Raw genomic sequence first — 16,324 nt, forward strand, 5'->3', positions numbered from 1 at the left:
TACAACGGATATAATCGTTGTAAATCCGTTGGAAAATTCCAACGGATACACTCGTTGTAATTCTGTCGAAAATTGATACGGGCTTTCAACGGAATCAAAATTTCAACGACGTTTTTTCAACAGATTTTCGGTCTTTTCTAACGGATTTAACGGTTGGAATTTTAGATTTTTTTTTTTGTAGTTGAAGAAAAAAAACGTTTGCGAAAAAACATCAGGAAATGAAGAAGTTTTCACCAACCACGGATAATCATTTTTGGCATTTCTATGGTTTCCCCAATACAAAATAATATTGGTAAATAAATAATATTGCAATAACTTGTACAGTCAGATCTCAGATGATAAAAAAGATTTGAGATAGGTCTGTTATATTATTTTTTATACGAATGATTCAAAATGAATAGCAAATTGACTTTTGATCATCGAATAATAGTTATGCATATATTCTAAATTTATAAAATTAAACTATGAATTTTCAAAATTATATTAGAAGATAACTAAGTATTGTTCTTCTCAAGACTTTTTTTTTTTTATCTCAAATGGTTGATAATGTCACAACTTGTAAAAGAAGACAATTAGTTTTTTTTCCTCTTTCGGAGAAAAATATAAATAAAATATAAATGGATTGAAAATAATGAATTGAATTAGTTTGTGTTGATTGGATTTGTTAAAAAAATAACTTAATTTAGAGAATAAAGTAATTAAAAATGGCAAGTGGGAACATTTTGGACAGGGTCATGCTTGACAACTTCTTAGAATAAATTATATAAATATACATATAAAAACATATATATTGGTTGTAATTTGTCACTATCCTCACTAGCTAAGAACACATCCACTCGGACCGCCCATCTCTACTAATTTATTCAATTCCATCAAATGTCATAAAGACATGGTGACCACATTCGTATACGTATACGTATACGTATACATATACATATACATATATGTGTGTGTACATGTGCTGTCTTTCACTCTTCGACCCTTCAAAATTTTCCGCTTACATTATATATTTGTATAGAACAGTTATTTAAAAAGGAAAATCAGTGAGACATGACATGACCCTTGTCTTTTACCATATTTGTTCGTACAGACATCATATATAATCCAGCCGTTGTGAACAGAGTTCATGTGACGGTGAAAAAACAAGATCAGATTCACTTTAGATTTTGGAATTTAATTATTTGTTGTAATTTGACTCTTCCACTTCTCTCTCTCTCTGTATATATATATGTATACATATATATATACGCGTACACATGGACGAGGGCCCTATATAAACACACACATATCACACACAAACGCATATACACTCTCCTCCTTCATCTTCTTCTACATCGTCAACGCAAAGTAGAAAAATGGGAAGAGCCCTCTTTCTCTATATGGCATGTGCCTGCGTCTTGGCGGGAATGGCGTCGGCACGTGACTGGAACATACTGAACCAGTTGAGGCTGACGAGCACCCAAAACGACGGCGTATCGGCGTCGAACCTGAAGGGATACTGCGAGGGGTGGAGGGCGAACGTGGAGGTCCACAACGTCAGGGACTTCAAGGTGGTGCCGCAGGAGTGCGTGGCGCACGTGAGGAAGTACATGACGTCGTCTCAGTACGAGGATGACGTGGAGAGGGCGGTGAATGAGGTCATCCTCTACGTCGGTAGCTCGTGCTGCGGCAAGAAACAGTGCGATGGGATGGACGCTTGGATCTTTGACATTGACGACACTCTTCTCTCCACCATTCCTTACCACAAGAAGAACGGCTTCTTCGGGTAAATCCTCCTCTCCTATATCTCCATTTTAGTTACATATATGACACATATATTTGATATATATACATACATATATGGATGGGATGGATTGACAGAGGGGAGGTGTTGAACACGACAAAGCTGGAGGAGTGGATGAGGAAGAGCAAAGCACCAGCAGTGCCACACATGAAGAGGTTGTACCATGAGATAAGGGAGAAAGGCTTCAAGATCTTCTTGGTATCTTCCAGGAGAGAGAGCCTGAGATCTGCCACTGTCGACAATCTCATCCAAGAAGGCTACCATGGCTGGTCCAACCTCCTCCTCAGGTCCATTTCCTATGAACTCCCACCCTTTTTATCATACCCTTTACTGCTCGGATATCGAATTCAAGATTAGTAAACAGTGTAATTTTGGATATAAGGATGAATATGGAAGTAACTGAAATGTGAAACAGGGGAGTGGAAGATGAGAAGAAGCAAGTGGGGCAGTACAAAGCAGGGGTGAGGAAATGGCTGGAGAGCCAAGGCTACAGAGTATGGGGAGTGATGGGTGATCAATGGAACAGCTTTTCAGGTTGTCCTTCTCCCAAGAGGACTTTCAAGCTCCCCAACTCCATCTACTATGTCGCCTGAATCCACACACCCAAAGAAAACATAACAAGAACTGTTTGATTCTTGTTGTTGCAAGTTAAGTACTGTTTCGGACCTTATTTTTTTATGTGTGGGGTTTTGGGCCTTTTATAAATAAGGAAAGAAATTCTGCTTTTGCTCTCTCTCCCCAGTTACCTTTCTTGAATCTAAACCGGTTTCAAATTGAACCGGAATCATATGAACTCCACCAGAGAATCTTGTCTGAATTGGTAGATGGGGTGGATTTGAAGTTAATTGAGTATAACTGTATAACAGTTTGAGTTTGTTTATGCATTTTATATTTTCTGAGGAGAAAGACTGTTGTAAGAAATTGGAAACAAAGACTGCAGACCCCTTTGAGAAAACCACAAGAACATTACATATAACATTACTGCAAAGCAATATGCGTAGTGATACAAAATTATTCAGTATCAAACAAAAAAAAAGCGGGTTTTAGACTGAGAAATCGAAGAACACTCACAAACAAAGTGGCACAAAAATCTCATGGATGCACTAATAGATACCGTTTAAGTTCACTAGTGTCCTCCTCTGTTCAAAGCTCTCTCCAATCTTGCCTCAAATGGTGTTGAACGCCAATTCACTCTCTTATCCTGCATTTCCACATAGCATATTCCAATAAGAAGCTAGAGGATTCGGTTGATTGATAAGAACAACACCCTTAAAACTCAATTCTTGAAGGAAAAAACGCCAAAAAATGCGATAAACTTGATTCTGTGCTATATTGTCCAAGTATTGTACACTCATACCTCTCTGTACTTGCTGGTCGTGTTCGGTATTCCCTTGAATGAAGAAGCAGACCCACTATCCTTTACGGCATCAGAGTGGTTCCAGTAACCTCCGACTGAACCAATAATAGGCGTATCATCATGAGGGCTTCTGCTTGGAGATTTCCTTGGTGAAGAAGTGGCTGAGAACTGTTTGATCTCCTCCACTGTCAAGGCACCCAGTATAGGCCTGTCATCGTGGTTTTTAATCGGTGATCTTGAATTGAAGGAGGTGTTTTTCTCAGGCGTTGTGGCTGCAAACCCCATCGAAACACTGTTACAGGCACTGATCGTCGTCTCTGAAGCAGATAACCATGTTGAAAGGCTTGTGTCAACAGCAAATTCTTGGTTCTTTGTTTTCTTGGGTTCATCTTTGGGTTTTGGCTTGAAGCTGAATGATGATTGGTCAAACCCAGGTTCTATGCTGAAAGAATCCCGTTTGTCTTCTATATCTGAGACGAGGTTAAGATTCTCCTTTTGATTTTGTATCGGTGTTGCTCTACGTTTGGATTTCACAGCTTTCCACTGAGAGAGATTTTCAACTGGGTTCAACACTGGGTGGACATAGCCACTTCTGTCTCTAGCGCTTGCATTGGACCCTCTCGGCTTCGCTTCTATCTCCCCTATGTCCAAGCCATTATCTGCAATCTCCTCCGTGTAAACGTCTTTGGCCTGGTTCAGGAGCTTGGTCTCGTAATAGTCATCACTATCGCTATAATAATCTTCATCGAGCAACCCATCCTCATCTTCATCATCATCTAGATCACTTCCCTCGCTGTCTATTCCATCCTCCTCTTCATCATCACTCTCTCTGCAATTCTGGTATCTGTGATTTGAAGGGAAGGAACCTGATGTCTTTGATGAAATGGAGCTGTTCTCGGATGAAGATTGAGTCTGGCATGACTTCACCGATTTATCTTGGGGCTTGTCCTCTTCTTTCTCCTCTTTTGGAAGTTCAACAGATTCCTCCGGTAGAATATGTTCATAGGTTTTGACAATGGAGTCAAAAGTAACTCTCTTCCGACCAGGGCTCTGATTGCATTTCTCTTCAACTTTTTCACTACATTGAATTAAACGAGAAATCAGTATATCAGTCAGCTAATTAAAGCTTGAAACTTGATTCCGGGGAAAAGTGCCCACCTGACATCAGTGATCGGAATGACGTTAGGGACTTCCTCCACAGTAGGAACCGTCGCATTCAGATAGTCACCCTTCGTAGGCCCCTCAGAGATTCTCTGTACAGAGCAAGATTATCTCAGTTGAAGCAGAATCAAAGCAAGAAAGCTAAAACTGGTTGGAAACTGAGATCTACGCAGAAGCTAACCCAACTTAAACAACTCAACATCACAAACTGAAAAGCTTATACTTCCTCAAGTAATCGCAAAGATTTCAAATCAAAAGCGTACTCCAACAGAAACTACCACATAAGAGTTGATAAAGAAAAACCCAACGACAACGAAGAGTGAAACCACAAGCTTCCTGTTTTCTTCTTTTTTTCTCTCATCGGGAAGCAGTTAGAAAACTTACGTTTCCTCGAGGCTGGACATGTTCCCTGCGTCTCTGACGCCGGCGATTCTTCGAAGCACCGAAGCAACCAAGGAAGCAACCCATCCTCTGAATATTCAAGCACCACCCAGAGAAAATCAGAGAAGTCTCTTCGGTGGGTTTTCAGATTCTCGATCAAACATCAAAGGGTCGTCATGGATTTAGAGAGAGAGAGAGGAGCGGGGTGTGGGGCACATCTCCGTATCTGGTTGGACTGGAAATAGAGGGAAAAAGCTTTACCGGTGGTGGAATGTGGATTTGGGATTTAGGGCTTTTTAATATTTTGATTTGGGGGGAAAAGCAAGTGACCGTTACGGGTCTGATCAGCCAATCAGGTCGTATTGGACCGTTGCTCCATTTTTTTGTGATCGGACCCTCTGGCCCACAAAACAGGCTATTCATACATTAATCAATAATTACCCGACCCGACCCGACCCGACCCAAATTGGAGGAACCACCCGATATAGATTTTTTTTTTGGGTTGAAACAGCCCGTTTGAATTTGTCTCGACTCACAACTTTTTTGTCACCGGCGGCCGAGTGACGTTTTTCTTCTGAAAGAAAAGAAACCGTTTCTGCGACGACGATCGGCGACTGGGACTCCGACAGTCGAAGTTGCCGCCGGAAAGGTGACGGATGGAGAATACGGACAGTCAGATTAGTAGTCCCCAGATCCTGGGAATCTGGGATTTCCATCCGTTGGATCCCACCACAATCGTCATGGTGTCGCCTCCCTCTTCGCCTGAGCCGGTATTTCCGGCCGAAGATGACGATTCTTTTCCGGAATCTGTGGCCATGGAAACGGGGAACGAGCCTTGTTCCGCGGAATTGGACGGAATCTCTCTGCTGGAGAGAGCCACTGGGTCGAAATCGCCGCCCTCGGCCATCGGAAAAGCAAGGGTTTCTGACAAGGAAAGGGCCGGACCGCTCGGGTGTCCGCAAAAGGGAGAAGCTTCGTCGGAAAACGTCAGGCTTACCTCGGGGAAGCAACCCGCAGTATCAGAATCGCCGTCGTCGTCGGCGAGAGGAGAGGCTAGGGTTCCGGGAAATCTACCAACTTCCACCGGAAACGTTGGCGTCTCGGCGGTGAAGGAACCTAACACGGCGGAAGCCGACAGACCGAGGCGGATCTTGCCGCCGACGATAGCTGCGTCGGAGGAATGGGGCGGTGGGAAATGGAAAGAGGACTGGAGGACGAAGAGGAGGAAGATCGATGAGAAAGCTGATTCAACGTTTCTCAAAGAAGTCATTGAAGCTCTTGCCCGAAACTCTGGTGAGGCCGAGGAGGACGAAGAAAACATGGAAAGCTTTAGCTACGTGGAGATTTTGCAATCAATGGGCATAAAGTTTCCACAGTAAGATGATAAGCCATTCTATCGGGTGTATGTGAGCAGGATCACGTGAAGGCCGGCTGCTGAGAAGAAGCAGGAAGCAATTATTAATCAAATACCTTTTGCATGTATGTTGGGATGTTGGGCTTTTGTGCCAGGTCAGCTAAACTTGTCGCTGAACCTTGGTTGTAATTATCAGAACTGCTTTTGGGAAGGGTATGCTTTGTTCTTGAATCTTTTGTAAGATGAGAAAGAGGGAGAGTAACCTCTTGACAGGATTGTATTTCCTGTTTTTTCTGAAATACATTTTGGTATTTAAAAGTATTCGATTCTATCATAAGATCATGATTATTTGATGAACAAGGTGAAAATTAAACAAAGTCAATCTCATGGGTTCTGTTTAACAAATGGGAAGAACAATCTAAAATCTAATGAAATGTGTGCTGTCTACTGCTTTTGATCAGCTGACCAAAGGCTGCAACTTGTAAGCAGCAATGGACTCCAGAAGCCATGTATGACCGATGAGCTGAGACCTTGTTCTACTAGACAATGCCTCTGCTTCATAGGCTCTTTGCCAGATGATGGAGACTTCGTCCCCGAGAACCCACCCGGGTGGAGGATCGATGTTGTATACTACAAACGTTGTTGGCATAGAAGATTGTTGGTCATTGCCACAGCTTTCTGTGAATAGTTCATCCTCAGTCTTCAGGATTGTTCCTCCGGCAACTCTGACCAGATTCTGAAGGTCTTCCTTGTATCCTCTTACAAATTCTCCGTAGAAATAGAATTTCAAGCAGTTGAAAAGTTTTGGTGCCTGTAGGAGAACGAATACCGTTCATACATCTACACAAACGCAAAGTTCTGCAATTGCTTGGTATATCTCTTACGATGCAAAGATGGCAAATGCAGAGAATCCACCCAAGATTTGATCTCTTTGTCAATTGTGAATATACATCGCAGTATGATTGTTGTGAGAAAATATCACTCCATGTGTATTGGTATAGAGATGAGAGTTGGGCTACTTACATCAGCAGCAGCTCTGAGTCTGGCTGTTCTCGGGCCATCTCGGCATCCCTGGGTGTCAATTGCAATCTCGTAAGATTCCTCGTCAACTGGATGAAATGCTTCAAGGCTTGCTTTCATCCCTGTGACAAGAACTCGGGTTTATCCAGGTACAAATGTCACTCTTAACATATAAACAAAGAGTGTGGATCAAACTTACAATCTGCGTTGAGAATCCATTTCCCATGAAGAATGCCCATAAGAACCTTCAAAGTTCTTGTGCATGCACCATTCTCATCTGTAGAAGCGATCACATGCGTAACACTCGTGTTCCAGAACCTGGATATGGTTGCTCCAAGTTTGGAGGCTAATTTTTCCAGAAGGTGCTGTTGAACATCATGTCAAATACAATGATAAGATCACTTGTTGGCTCTACAAAACCTTATAAACCAAAAGGGTGAATATGATGAAGAGCTTTGTACCAACCTTTTCTTCGTGAGAAAGGGCAGATCCACATAGAACCAATTTTTTTGTCTCCATGGGCCGGTTTACTGCTAAACCAAGCTCTACAGGAGTTCTGAGTCACAGAAAAATGAAAATGTGACGAACTTTGTCACCTGGGTAGAATCAATAACGAGTAGAGCAAGAATATATACGTTTCTAAAGGAGGCTGGGCACTGGAAATACGAGCTTTAGACTTAGATTTCTCGTTTGGGAATTTGACAGAAGAATGAGCAGGACAAAGCAGAAGAAAGTCGTCCTGTTATGACAAATAAAACATGATCACTGTCACATGTGAAACAGATCAAATTTCGATGATGAATGGCTTTACAATGTCATCAATTGACACTTACGTTATCCCAACGACATTTGGGTATCTGTCGTGCGCATGGAACGTGATAGCTCCTGCGACAAGATGTTACAAAGCAGCCCAAGGCAGCCCCTTTCAGACCGCATTGAGTGCATTTGATCTTCATGCCCCTATCCAGTTCGGCTTTCAGATTCTTCACTGAATCTTCTTCATAGTATGCTTGAGGTGCCCTGAACATTCAAGAAAGTCGAGTATTTTCACCATTGAGAAGGATTTGAAAGTTGTTCAAATGTAGTATTAGTCTATAAATAATTAATCAAGTTGATTTATGATCCTGACATGGACCTAAATTCTCATATGAAACCAACGTGCTAACTCTATATCTAGAGAGGTGGGTTTTAAAAAAAGCTCAATATCTAGAAAGGATGGCAATGTAACTTACCACTCGATACATGCACTGTGAACATGGATGACATTGGAACGAAAGATGTCATCTCCTGTCACTTGTCTTCCTTTGCAGTAATGGAGCATTTCCCCAGTGGCCTATACAGAAAACCAATCCAATGTGTTGGATTATATCCCAGGAGATAAGCTTTTTGAAGCACCAGACAAAAAAAGGCAGAAAATGTCACCTCTGATGTCCTAGAGGACTGACAGAACCCACAAATGGTCATGTCTGAAGCTGTTAAGTTTTCGGTGAACTGATCAGGTCTGTCCTTGCAATCATGATCTGCAGCTGTGTACATCAGCTTCTTCTGCCTCTTGGAGTCCTTGGAATAGATTTCCATTGCTCCTGATGCATGAGTATCAAGCATCCTTTTGGCAGTTTGTCCTGCATAAGTTCCTGGGGTCTGGAGAAAAAGGAACAGAACACATCTCCAAGTGATAAGCTTTAGAGTCAGAACAAGAACCCAGTTGACAGAACAATTGATTTGGTTTGATGTATAGTTTTGTTTGGAATGACCAGTGTGCAAAGATGGTCAAGGACATTTTCATGGCTAAGCAAAAAACATAAACCTGAACGGTTGCCACTTTCAAGCATAAACCAGAATAATCTCTTCAGACAAAGCAGCAAGAAGACAAGCTCTTACATGATCACTGGTGTCATTATCAGAACCCTTCGCATCATCAAGTGATGAAGGACTCTCGAACAACTGCTCAGCCTGATGCATCTCAGCTGCTACATTCTTGTACTTAGGCCTCCTCGGGTTGCTTTCTTGTGAACTAGGGTCCAGAGAATCATCATGACTATGGGAATCGCTGCACTTGATCACTGCCGTATTAACAGCCTTAAACTCTTCGGATCTGCTGCCTTTCTGGGTTCTGCAAAAATTGGGTGCGCCATTTTTGCCCATATATTCATTTGCAGACGGTAACTGGGAGAGATGGGCGCTGACAGCAGTGTTCAAGCTTTTGTATATGCTTATAATGTTTCCCATGAAACGCATATCCCTTAAATCTACATTTAGAAATCACAAATGTTATTGTGTAGTTAAAAAATACACAATAATTTTCTTAACGTATAAGCATCCAATGAAGCTTAGATTTATGCATACAAGGGATGTCAATTTAACCCGAAGCCTAGTCCAATCCATCCCGAAAAATAGCGGACTCGGGCTACATTTTTTCAGCTTGAAAAAACAGTTTTTTGGTCATGCTCAAATCGGACTTTAGATTCATCCGAAAGACCGATAATTTTTTTTTAAAAAAATCTTAATAAAAAAAATAATTTTATAAACTATTTTGAGTATGCCAGTCCGACACACAATCCGAAACCAAAATCTATAGGGCCAAACTTTGGGTTTGGTCATAGAGGTCCGAAAAAATTCAGACTAAACCGAGTCCAAAATGCTTGGGCCGAGTGCGGACTCAGGTTGGATCGACCCCAATTGACACCCCTACGTACATCCCCAATCAGGCACTTCGTTCTCGTAAAGGACAAATTGTGCAATACATTATACGGCACATGGAGAATACACATGTATAACAGCTTTTATTGCATAACATGAACACAAACACAGATCTGCGGATAACTTTTAACGGTCTTACCCCGGATTTCATATTTAGACCTGCAGACGGGACAATCTGGGTCGTCTTGCGATCTTGGCACGCATGAACTGCCAAATAACATCCAGAAAAACATGATTTAAAAATAGATTACTACCCAAATTATGAGCTTTCTCAAGAAATTAAGTCAGAATTGGGAATTGAATTATACTACCCCAAATCATGAACTTTACTAAAAAAAATTATTCAGAGAATATTTGCATGAATTGATGAAGAAGCAATGAAGGAAGTAGTGGTGGATCTCTCACTCGCAGAAGATGTGGTCACAAGGAAGCATCAGCGGACGATTAAGCAATTCCAAGCTGTTAAACATAAACATGACGATTAGATTTCTGACATCATTAGGACAGTAATTCAGGTTCAGACCGGTAATTTGCGGATTTTCTTCGTATTCAAACTCATGAATAGATCAAATAAATGATAAATTACGTACTAATATGAATAATACTGAAAAGTTTGAAGAGATTTGACGGTTCCAAACAACAATGTTCCAAAATATATGAGAAAAAAATTGAGAGATAAACAGAAAATGCAGATTAGTTTCATAAATATTTTAAAAAATAACAGCAACCAAGAATCCGAAGGTGAATGAGAAGTCGCGGGAAATGGGAATATCAAAGGCTAACCATAAAGGGCATTTGAGCTCGAGGCCAATCTTCTGGAGATGAAGAACCCAAGGATTCACCACCCTGTTCGTATAATCCGCCATCGATGTACGGAACCAGATCTCCGACGAAGCTCTCGGAGTAGCGAAGGAGACGAAGATTAAAAAAAACAAAGCCTTTTCTTTTTTCAGTGCGAGGGAAAATATTTTCGAAGTATTTAAAGGAGGGAATGCGGTGGACACGTGTACGGTTGAGATCAAATGGCGCGAAAAAATGCGGGGGAAATGTAGATATGATAAGCGGGACGAAATGTAATTTGAAGCCCGCCCCGTTGGTTACAAAAATTTGAAAAGGGCCCACCAGAGCTAAATATAATGGCCCATTTTGATGAAATGGCCCATTAATGTTATAATAGAGCCCATTATATTGTCAGTAAAATTGGGCTTAAAATAAATTATAGGACTGTGAAGCCCATAATGTAAACCCTCTGCATCTCCCCGAGGCTTTGGGTGCCGGTGGGCATATTTGGAAAACAAAGAATCTTCCAAAATGTTTCAACTTCTCCCAACTGTTGGTCGTAACACAAAAAAAAGGAGAAAAATAAAAAGTGAACATAATTATAATTTGGTTGAAATTAGATTGATTTTGGCATTATTCATTTAATTGGATGAAATTAAATTGAGATGGGAAACTGATATCAAAACCACCAAAGCAATAAATTTCATACCTTGATATCAATGGAGGGTTTAGTTTTCTTATCTTGTGAAATATATATGATCGTCAAATCTATTTTTAAGCAACTTGAATTTTTTTCGAGACCATAATTCTCCTACATTAGTCTCTTAATTATATGTATGGAATTCAAACCATATAGAAATTTCCATTATAAGCCATTTCTTATTTGTGCCAAAATAATGATAAATCAGTATAAAAGTTGTGTCGAATTTATTGCTATTTATATTGAATTTGGAAAAGACTTCTGCAAGATGTCTTGTAATAAATTAGAAACGATCAGCCCAAAGAAAGAAGTTATTGATACTCTTAATCCTTAGAGGCTAAAATCTAAACCAAGCCCTTAAAAGGCGTTTGCGTTACTTGTCTTGATGGCAACCCAAAGTCTGAAGATATGGTAAAGAAGGAAGGGTATTTTCGTACTTTCATATTTATGGCAATGCATGTAATTTCTTAGAAAGCCGAGGGTAATCAACGTACACCGCCTCTATAAATTGTCGTAACCCTACGCCTTATTCTGATCTAACTATGTTTTCTCTCTCTCTTCTTTTCCCCCTCCCAATTTTCTGTCGTCTCTTCCAAAAACAAAAAGTTCTCGGGGGTCCTTTCACTCGAGTTTTCGCAAAATTACTGTTTGTCACTGCAGTAATTAAATCCAATTTTTAAGTAGGTGCTGACGTGGCATGCACCCAATCGACCGGCACAATGAGCACCAAAACTATGCGTCTCCCCCCACGTCGCGTTCTGACGCCGGATAAGGGCAAGGAACGCGACGGCACCGTCCCCCTCGCCGGAAAGCCGCCGGAAGCCGCCATGATGAAGCCGCCGCCGATTATTCCTCCGGTTCAATCCCCCAGGAAACTACCAGCGACGGCCACGGCCGAGCCGGCCGGTTCGAACCAGCTCCTTGCCGGTTACTTGGCCCATGAGTTTCTCTCAAAGGGGACAATCTTAGGGGAGCAATGGAACCCGATTCGGTCCCAAACCGGAGACGTACCGGTTCAACCGGGCGAGCCGAGAAAGACGAAGCCGAGCCACAATACGGAACCGGTTGAGCCGGTCGAGCGGAAGCGGAGGAGATACGTGGAAGTGGCCAATCTCCTCCGGGTAGATGGGACCCGCCTGCCCGGAATCGTCAACCCTACCCAGCTTGCCCGATACCTCAAACTGTGATGCCAATTCCGATGTCCACGTGGACCCAGGTCATTGGTCTGTCCCTTGGAAAAATTACAGCCCTAAGAGCGAAACCTTCCTTCTCTCTTTGGGTTTGTCCCCTCTTTTTTTTTTTCTCTTAATTTTTATCATCTCTGTAAAGTTGATTCTCTCTCTTCGTCTTCTTCGAAATTAGACAGAAATGTTTCCTTTTGGGTAGGTTTCGTATTTTGTACATTAGGTTGCGATATCGATTAGGGATTGGATCGAAATTTCAATTCAGAAACTGCGTTGATTCCACGGTTTTTCCCCCCGAATTTTCGTGGATCCAAATTTGTGCTCTTCGATCAACATGTTCGCACATAATACGATCACGGAATCTAAAATTCGAATGTTGGTTGGAATTTGGAAGGAGTTTTTATGATATTTCCTTCAATCCGAGAAACACATGAAGGCTGGATTTTATTTCTTTGCTTTGTTGGAGACGGAACTTATTTCGATTGAGATGAAAAGAATGGTGAATTCGTATCGGTTCGCAAGAAGGATTCGTATTCTGTTTCGGGTTTGTGAAAGTTGTAGCAAAATCTTGCTTGTTTGAAGATATTCATGGCCCGATCTTTGATCTTTCGATCAAGTTTAAATGCTTGTTGCCCTTTCGATTCGCTGGATTCGATGCAGAGATTAATGGCGGTTTTCTAACTTGCGGCTCTGGATTGAATTGCATGTGGAGTTGTGGAATTGTCTTCTCTCCATATTTTCCATGACGCAATTTTCATAAAGCTTTCATCCATATAGAACTGGTAATCGTCTTCACCATACATCTGCTTATGTACATATATCTCCATGGCTTGCTGCTGCTTTTATTTCATTTTTTCACATTGGCTATTCTGCTGGATATGCAGTAAGAGGTAGACTGAATGGTGACCATTGGATTATCGCCGAGAGCTGTAGGCAGAACGCTTGAATCACACACTTACAGGCTTTCTGCTTCCCAGCTCTCGCCATATCCGTCCACTGTCCCCTCCTTCTCTGTGTTTCCCATCCGGCAACTTCCCATCTGAGATGCCGAGATGGAACGGCACCAGTTCTTGCTCGTCGAGACGGGTCCACCCGCTACGCTTACCGTTCGTAAGAACTTCTCTCGATCTTCCTCGTGGATCCCTTTGCATCTTAGTCTCTACCCCTCTGAACTGTATGTGCCCACCTCCTCAGCTCCTGCCGCAACCAAGGTCCTCTGTGCCCATTTTACGGCAAGAGCTAGATTCTCCTGATCGGTCTTGATCAGTTTGTAGTTGATAATGTCTTTCAGCTTCACCTCTCCAGAGCTCTCATCTCTGACCAGTGCAAAGATATGAGATGTTCTTGCATACTTGGCCATTCTCTCCTTCATGTCTGAACCTTAAACCCATGGCAGTAGAGCTGCAAACATGCCTGGCGGCTGGCGCTAAAGCAGGTGTCTGAAGCATGGCCTTTGGTGCTGCAGATTCATCTGGAACCACTATGTGCATTGAAGTGATTATCTCTCCCTCGTGTGCTCTTCCTCTGAATTTCGGTTTTCTTCTGGGAAGTAGCCCCATGCCATTAGAATCGGGTGAAGATGGAGGTTTCGACCGATATTTGGATTCTTCAACCAGCTCAAAAGCAACATATAAGGTGTATTAAGCGACCCGCAAGCCAAGACCGTGACTTTGGCGTTGATTTGAAGCCTCCTTTCGGTTTCTTTTGATAAAAAAAAAAAAAAGGTTCTCACTTCCAAGCATCTCTTTCATCGGCCTCTTTCCCATCTTTGCTCGACACTGTTGCCCTCCAAGATCAACTTCTCAGCCATGCGCTGTGTTAGTATCACGGCATTGTAGTTGACTGCGTCAATCAGCCATGTTCTGTCTGTTGAGTTCTTGTCTCCAGTTGTGCATCCAAAGGCACAAGATCCACATTCATGTTTCCATGATGAATAGTTCCTTGCCACCGTTTCAACATCCAAGCCAAGCTTCTTGCCCCCTTTTCGCAGTATCTGATTCTGAAACTCTTCTCCGGTCAGCCTCTCAGTCACACCGATCCTCTTGCAGACTTTATCCATGGCCATCTCGTACTCCTCGCTGGAGAATATTGCAATCTTTCTGTCCACAGACCACTCTTTGATGATTGGTTCATGAGTTTTAATGGACGCTGACCAGTTTATTGCCGAACCGTCACCCACGGTTGATCCGGCCAAGAGCTGGAACCTCCTGTCCTGTGTCATCATGAACCCGTTCGACTCGATCAGCTCGAACATGGAGGGGCCCTCGAGAGATGAGTAGTCGCGAGGCACAGAGTAATTACCTTTCTCGAGAACCACCACCCTCAGACCTGACCTCGCGAGATTCGTGGCTGCAACCGCTCCACCACAGCCCATACCCATGACCACGGCATCACACTCGATCTTGTAAGTGTTGCTTTGCCTATCCTCTGTTACTCTAAGACCTTTGCTTATCAGACGTTGCTTAAGTGTCCTGTCATTCTCCTTCTCGGTCTCTATTATCCCTTCATTCAGAAGAGGTCTATCCTCTTGTCTCTTTTCCTGACTGGTAGCCTTGTTGGTCACGTAGTACCCGATCGCATCCCATGTCGGGTTTCCTGTATTTTCATCTGTCTGTCCATGCAGATGCGTCATGTATGTATGGGATTTTGAATCAGGTGATCACAGGATATACATAACGTGAGGGAATTTGAGGCATACCCGGGTGAAGTAGTAGAACAAGAAGAAGGCTTTAATCATTATAAAAGCGAGTCTCGCGAGAGGGTTAAACCTCTGCCTGCTCCATCTCTGCAAAGATCTTTTCCGTCTTGTCGAGTGAGCTCTCGGCGAATGTGAGAAGGAAAGGCCATTTCTGGTCAAGAGAGAGAAACCCACATAGCAGCAAAGTTCCCAATCTGTATGTAAAACTACTCTCACCACTTTGACTGCAACTGGCATTGCTTTTGTCACCAGCAGCTCAGCCACCTGTTTTGATCATATTTTAACAGGAACTGCAAAAAAAGAAAAGGATTCATACCTCATCAGCTCTAACCTGAGGGCAAGAGGACTCGAAGAAACGAAGGAGGGCGTCATTGCGTAGAATCTTCAACTTCATATTAAGTTTCAAGGACTCCAAAGCAACAGGACGGAGAATGGCTCTGCAAATGGCGGACAGAGCTTCGAGCTGAGACGGTGAGAAGCCATGGCAGAAGCTTTCTTCTCCATTACTCCATTCCAGCAGAGGGTTTCCTCTCCTCTCTCCTCTTTCCATGGTGATCCCCCCCTTCCCCATGCATGGCACACTTTTTTTTTATAGTGTTGAATTTGATATTTGTTCTCTTTGGAGGGGGAAAAAAGTCTTTCTTCAGCGATGGGGTTTCTGTTTTTGGGTGGCGTTGTCTGTGTACGTGAGCATGTCCGAGAACGGCTACTCTGAGTTCAACATATGTCTTCGAGGTGCCCGCCCCTTCGGACAGCACGGGAGCTTGAGAGAGAAGCATCTGTTCCCTCGTTACATAACATAAATTTATGTATTCTATTTTTGGTTGTATATTATATATGTACGTATAAAAAAATACACCGAAAATTTTCAAATTCTTACATGCTTCGAACAATTAGATTTTTTTTATTTAATCTGTCTAATAACATTCATTATTTTTTAAACCCTAGTGTATTTCGTTAAAGCCAAAATAAATAAACCCTATCATTTAAAAACTTCGTATTTTTAAAGCCTTCCCAACCTTATAATAAAAATCTTTTTAAATTGTACTTGAAACTCTTACCGAACGAACAAAATTTATTATTTTTATATAACTTTTTGGACCGTTCCTTCTTATAAAATCAGTTCTAACCTACTCATATATATATATATATATATATATATATATATATATATATATATATAGTGTGTGTGTGTGTGGGGGTGAT

General features: G+C 42.1%; 6 protein-coding genes across 10 annotated transcripts; 3 read left to right on the forward strand and 3 right to left on the reverse strand.

Moving 5' to 3' along the window:
- Window positions 1–1,301: 1,301 nt before the first annotated feature.
- Window positions 1,302–2,600, forward strand: LOC104801134 (acid phosphatase 1-like). The gene is made up of 3 exons (XM_010524257.2): window positions 1,302–1,765; window positions 1,861–2,070; window positions 2,199–2,600. The coding sequence occupies exons 1-3, from the start codon at window positions 1,356–1,358 to the stop codon at window positions 2,374–2,376; spliced, it is 798 nt and encodes a 265-aa protein (XP_010522559.1). The 5' UTR covers window positions 1,302–1,355; the 3' UTR covers window positions 2,377–2,600.
- Window positions 2,601–2,740: 140 nt separating this feature from the next.
- Window positions 2,741–4,938, reverse strand: LOC104801136 (eisosome protein SEG2). Its single transcript, XM_010524258.2, has 4 exons — window positions 4,686–4,938; window positions 4,299–4,393; window positions 3,141–4,218; window positions 2,741–2,984 (listed from the first exon to the last, which is right to left on the reverse strand). The coding sequence occupies exons 1-4, from the start codon at window positions 4,767–4,769 to the stop codon at window positions 2,910–2,912; spliced, it is 1,332 nt and encodes a 443-aa protein (XP_010522560.1). The 5' UTR covers window positions 4,770–4,938; the 3' UTR covers window positions 2,741–2,909.
- A 256-nt stretch (window positions 4,939–5,194) lies between these two features.
- On the forward strand, window positions 5,195–6,357 carry LOC104801138. Its single transcript, XM_010524262.1, has one exon. The coding sequence runs from the start codon at window positions 5,339–5,341 to the stop codon at window positions 6,059–6,061; it is 723 nt and encodes a 240-aa protein (XP_010522564.1). The 5' UTR covers window positions 5,195–5,338; the 3' UTR covers window positions 6,062–6,357.
- On the reverse strand, window positions 6,292–10,693 carry LOC104801137 (BRCA1-associated RING domain protein 1). Of its 2 annotated transcripts, none has more exons than XM_010524259.1 (12): window positions 10,540–10,693; window positions 10,162–10,215; window positions 9,896–9,963; window positions 8,938–9,305; window positions 8,479–8,697; window positions 8,289–8,389; window positions 7,890–8,076; window positions 7,692–7,795; window positions 7,522–7,612; window positions 7,256–7,421; window positions 7,060–7,178; window positions 6,292–6,847 (listed from the first exon to the last, which is right to left on the reverse strand). In XM_010524259.1, the coding sequence occupies exons 1-12, from the start codon at window positions 10,620–10,622 to the stop codon at window positions 6,494–6,496; spliced, it is 1,914 nt and encodes a 637-aa protein (XP_010522561.1). In that variant the 5' UTR covers window positions 10,623–10,693; the 3' UTR covers window positions 6,292–6,493. The 2 variants fall into 2 exon arrangements, with proteins under 2 accessions (XP_010522561.1, XP_010522562.1); XM_010524260.2 differs by having other exon boundaries at window positions 6,733–6,876.
- A 1,099-nt stretch (window positions 10,694–11,792) lies between these two features.
- Window positions 11,793–15,993, forward strand: LOC104801139. 4 transcript variants are annotated; one of them, XM_019201058.1, is made up of 5 exons: window positions 11,793–13,202; window positions 13,305–14,824; window positions 15,076–15,314; window positions 15,406–15,669; window positions 15,744–15,993. In XM_019201058.1, the coding sequence occupies exon 1, from the start codon at window positions 11,956–11,958 to the stop codon at window positions 12,421–12,423; it is 468 nt and encodes a 155-aa protein (XP_019056603.1). In that variant the 5' UTR covers window positions 11,793–11,955; the 3' UTR covers window positions 12,424–13,202; window positions 13,305–14,824; window positions 15,076–15,314; window positions 15,406–15,669; window positions 15,744–15,993. The 4 variants fall into 4 exon arrangements, with proteins under 4 accessions (XP_019056603.1, XP_019056602.1, XP_019056601.1 ...); XM_019201057.1 differs by having other exon boundaries at window positions 15,755–15,993; XM_019201056.1 differs by having other exon boundaries at window positions 15,406–15,993.
- Window positions 13,209–15,715, reverse strand: LOC104801557 (long-chain-alcohol oxidase FAO1). The gene is given in 7 exon segments (XM_019201059.1): window positions 13,209–13,837; window positions 13,839–13,954; window positions 13,957–15,031; window positions 15,119–15,211; window positions 15,213–15,322; window positions 15,325–15,382; window positions 15,435–15,715. Coding segments are annotated over 7 exon segments (2,277 nt in total). The 5' UTR covers window positions 15,690–15,715; the 3' UTR covers window positions 13,209–13,267.
- Window positions 15,994–16,324: the final 331 nt, after the last annotated feature.

This window comes from Tarenaya hassleriana, unplaced genomic scaffold, assembly GCF_000463585.1.
Source record: "Tarenaya hassleriana unplaced genomic scaffold, ASM46358v1 Cleome7, whole genome shotgun sequence".
NCBI lineage: Eukaryota > Viridiplantae > Streptophyta > Magnoliopsida > Brassicales > Cleomaceae > Tarenaya > Tarenaya hassleriana.

What these genes read in the sequence shown, in the direction of transcription:
- LOC104801134 (XM_010524257.2), top strand. Translation starts at nt 1,356, where the DNA reads ATGGGAAGAGCCCTCTTTCTCTATATGGCATGTGCCTGCGTCTTGGCG. An exon ending in AAGAAGAACGGCTTCTTCGG is followed by an intron (nt 1,766 to 1,860) that starts GTAAATCCTCCT and finishes ATGGATTGACAG; the next exon opens with AGGGGAGGTGTTGAACACGA. An exon ending in TGGTCCAACCTCCTCCTCAG is followed by an intron (nt 2,071 to 2,198) that starts GTCCATTTCCTA and finishes AATGTGAAACAG; the next exon opens with GGGAGTGGAAGATGAGAAGA.
- LOC104801136 (XM_010524258.2), bottom strand. Translation starts at nt 4,769, where the DNA reads ATGGGTTGCTTCCTTGGTTGCTTCGGTGCTTCGAAGAATCGCCGGCGT. An exon ending in ATTCCGATCACTGATGTCAG is followed by an intron (nt 4,219 to 4,298) that starts GTGGGCACTTTT and finishes AATTCAATGTAG; the next exon opens with TGAAAAAGTTGAAGAGAAAT. An exon ending in CGACCAGCAAGTACAGAGAG is followed by an intron (nt 2,985 to 3,140) that starts GTATGAGTGTAC and finishes GTGGAAATGCAG; the next exon opens with GATAAGAGAGTGAATTGGCG.
- LOC104801138 (XM_010524262.1), top strand. Translation starts at nt 5,339, where the DNA reads ATGGAGAATACGGACAGTCAGATTAGTAGTCCCCAGATCCTGGGAATC.
- LOC104801137 (XM_010524259.1), bottom strand. Translation starts at nt 10,622, where the DNA reads ATGGCGGATTATACGAACAGGGTGGTGAATCCTTGGGTTCTTCATCTC. An exon ending in TGTGACCACATCTTCTGCGA is followed by an intron (nt 9,964 to 10,161) that starts GTGAGAGATCCA and finishes GTTATTTGGCAG; the next exon opens with TTCATGCGTGCCAAGATCGC. An exon ending in ATGGATTCTCAACGCAGATT is followed by an intron (nt 7,179 to 7,255) that starts GTAAGTTTGATC and finishes TTCTTGTCACAG; the next exon opens with GGATGAAAGCAAGCCTTGAA.
- LOC104801139 (XM_019201056.1), top strand. Translation starts at nt 11,956, where the DNA reads ATGAGCACCAAAACTATGCGTCTCCCCCCACGTCGCGTTCTGACGCCG.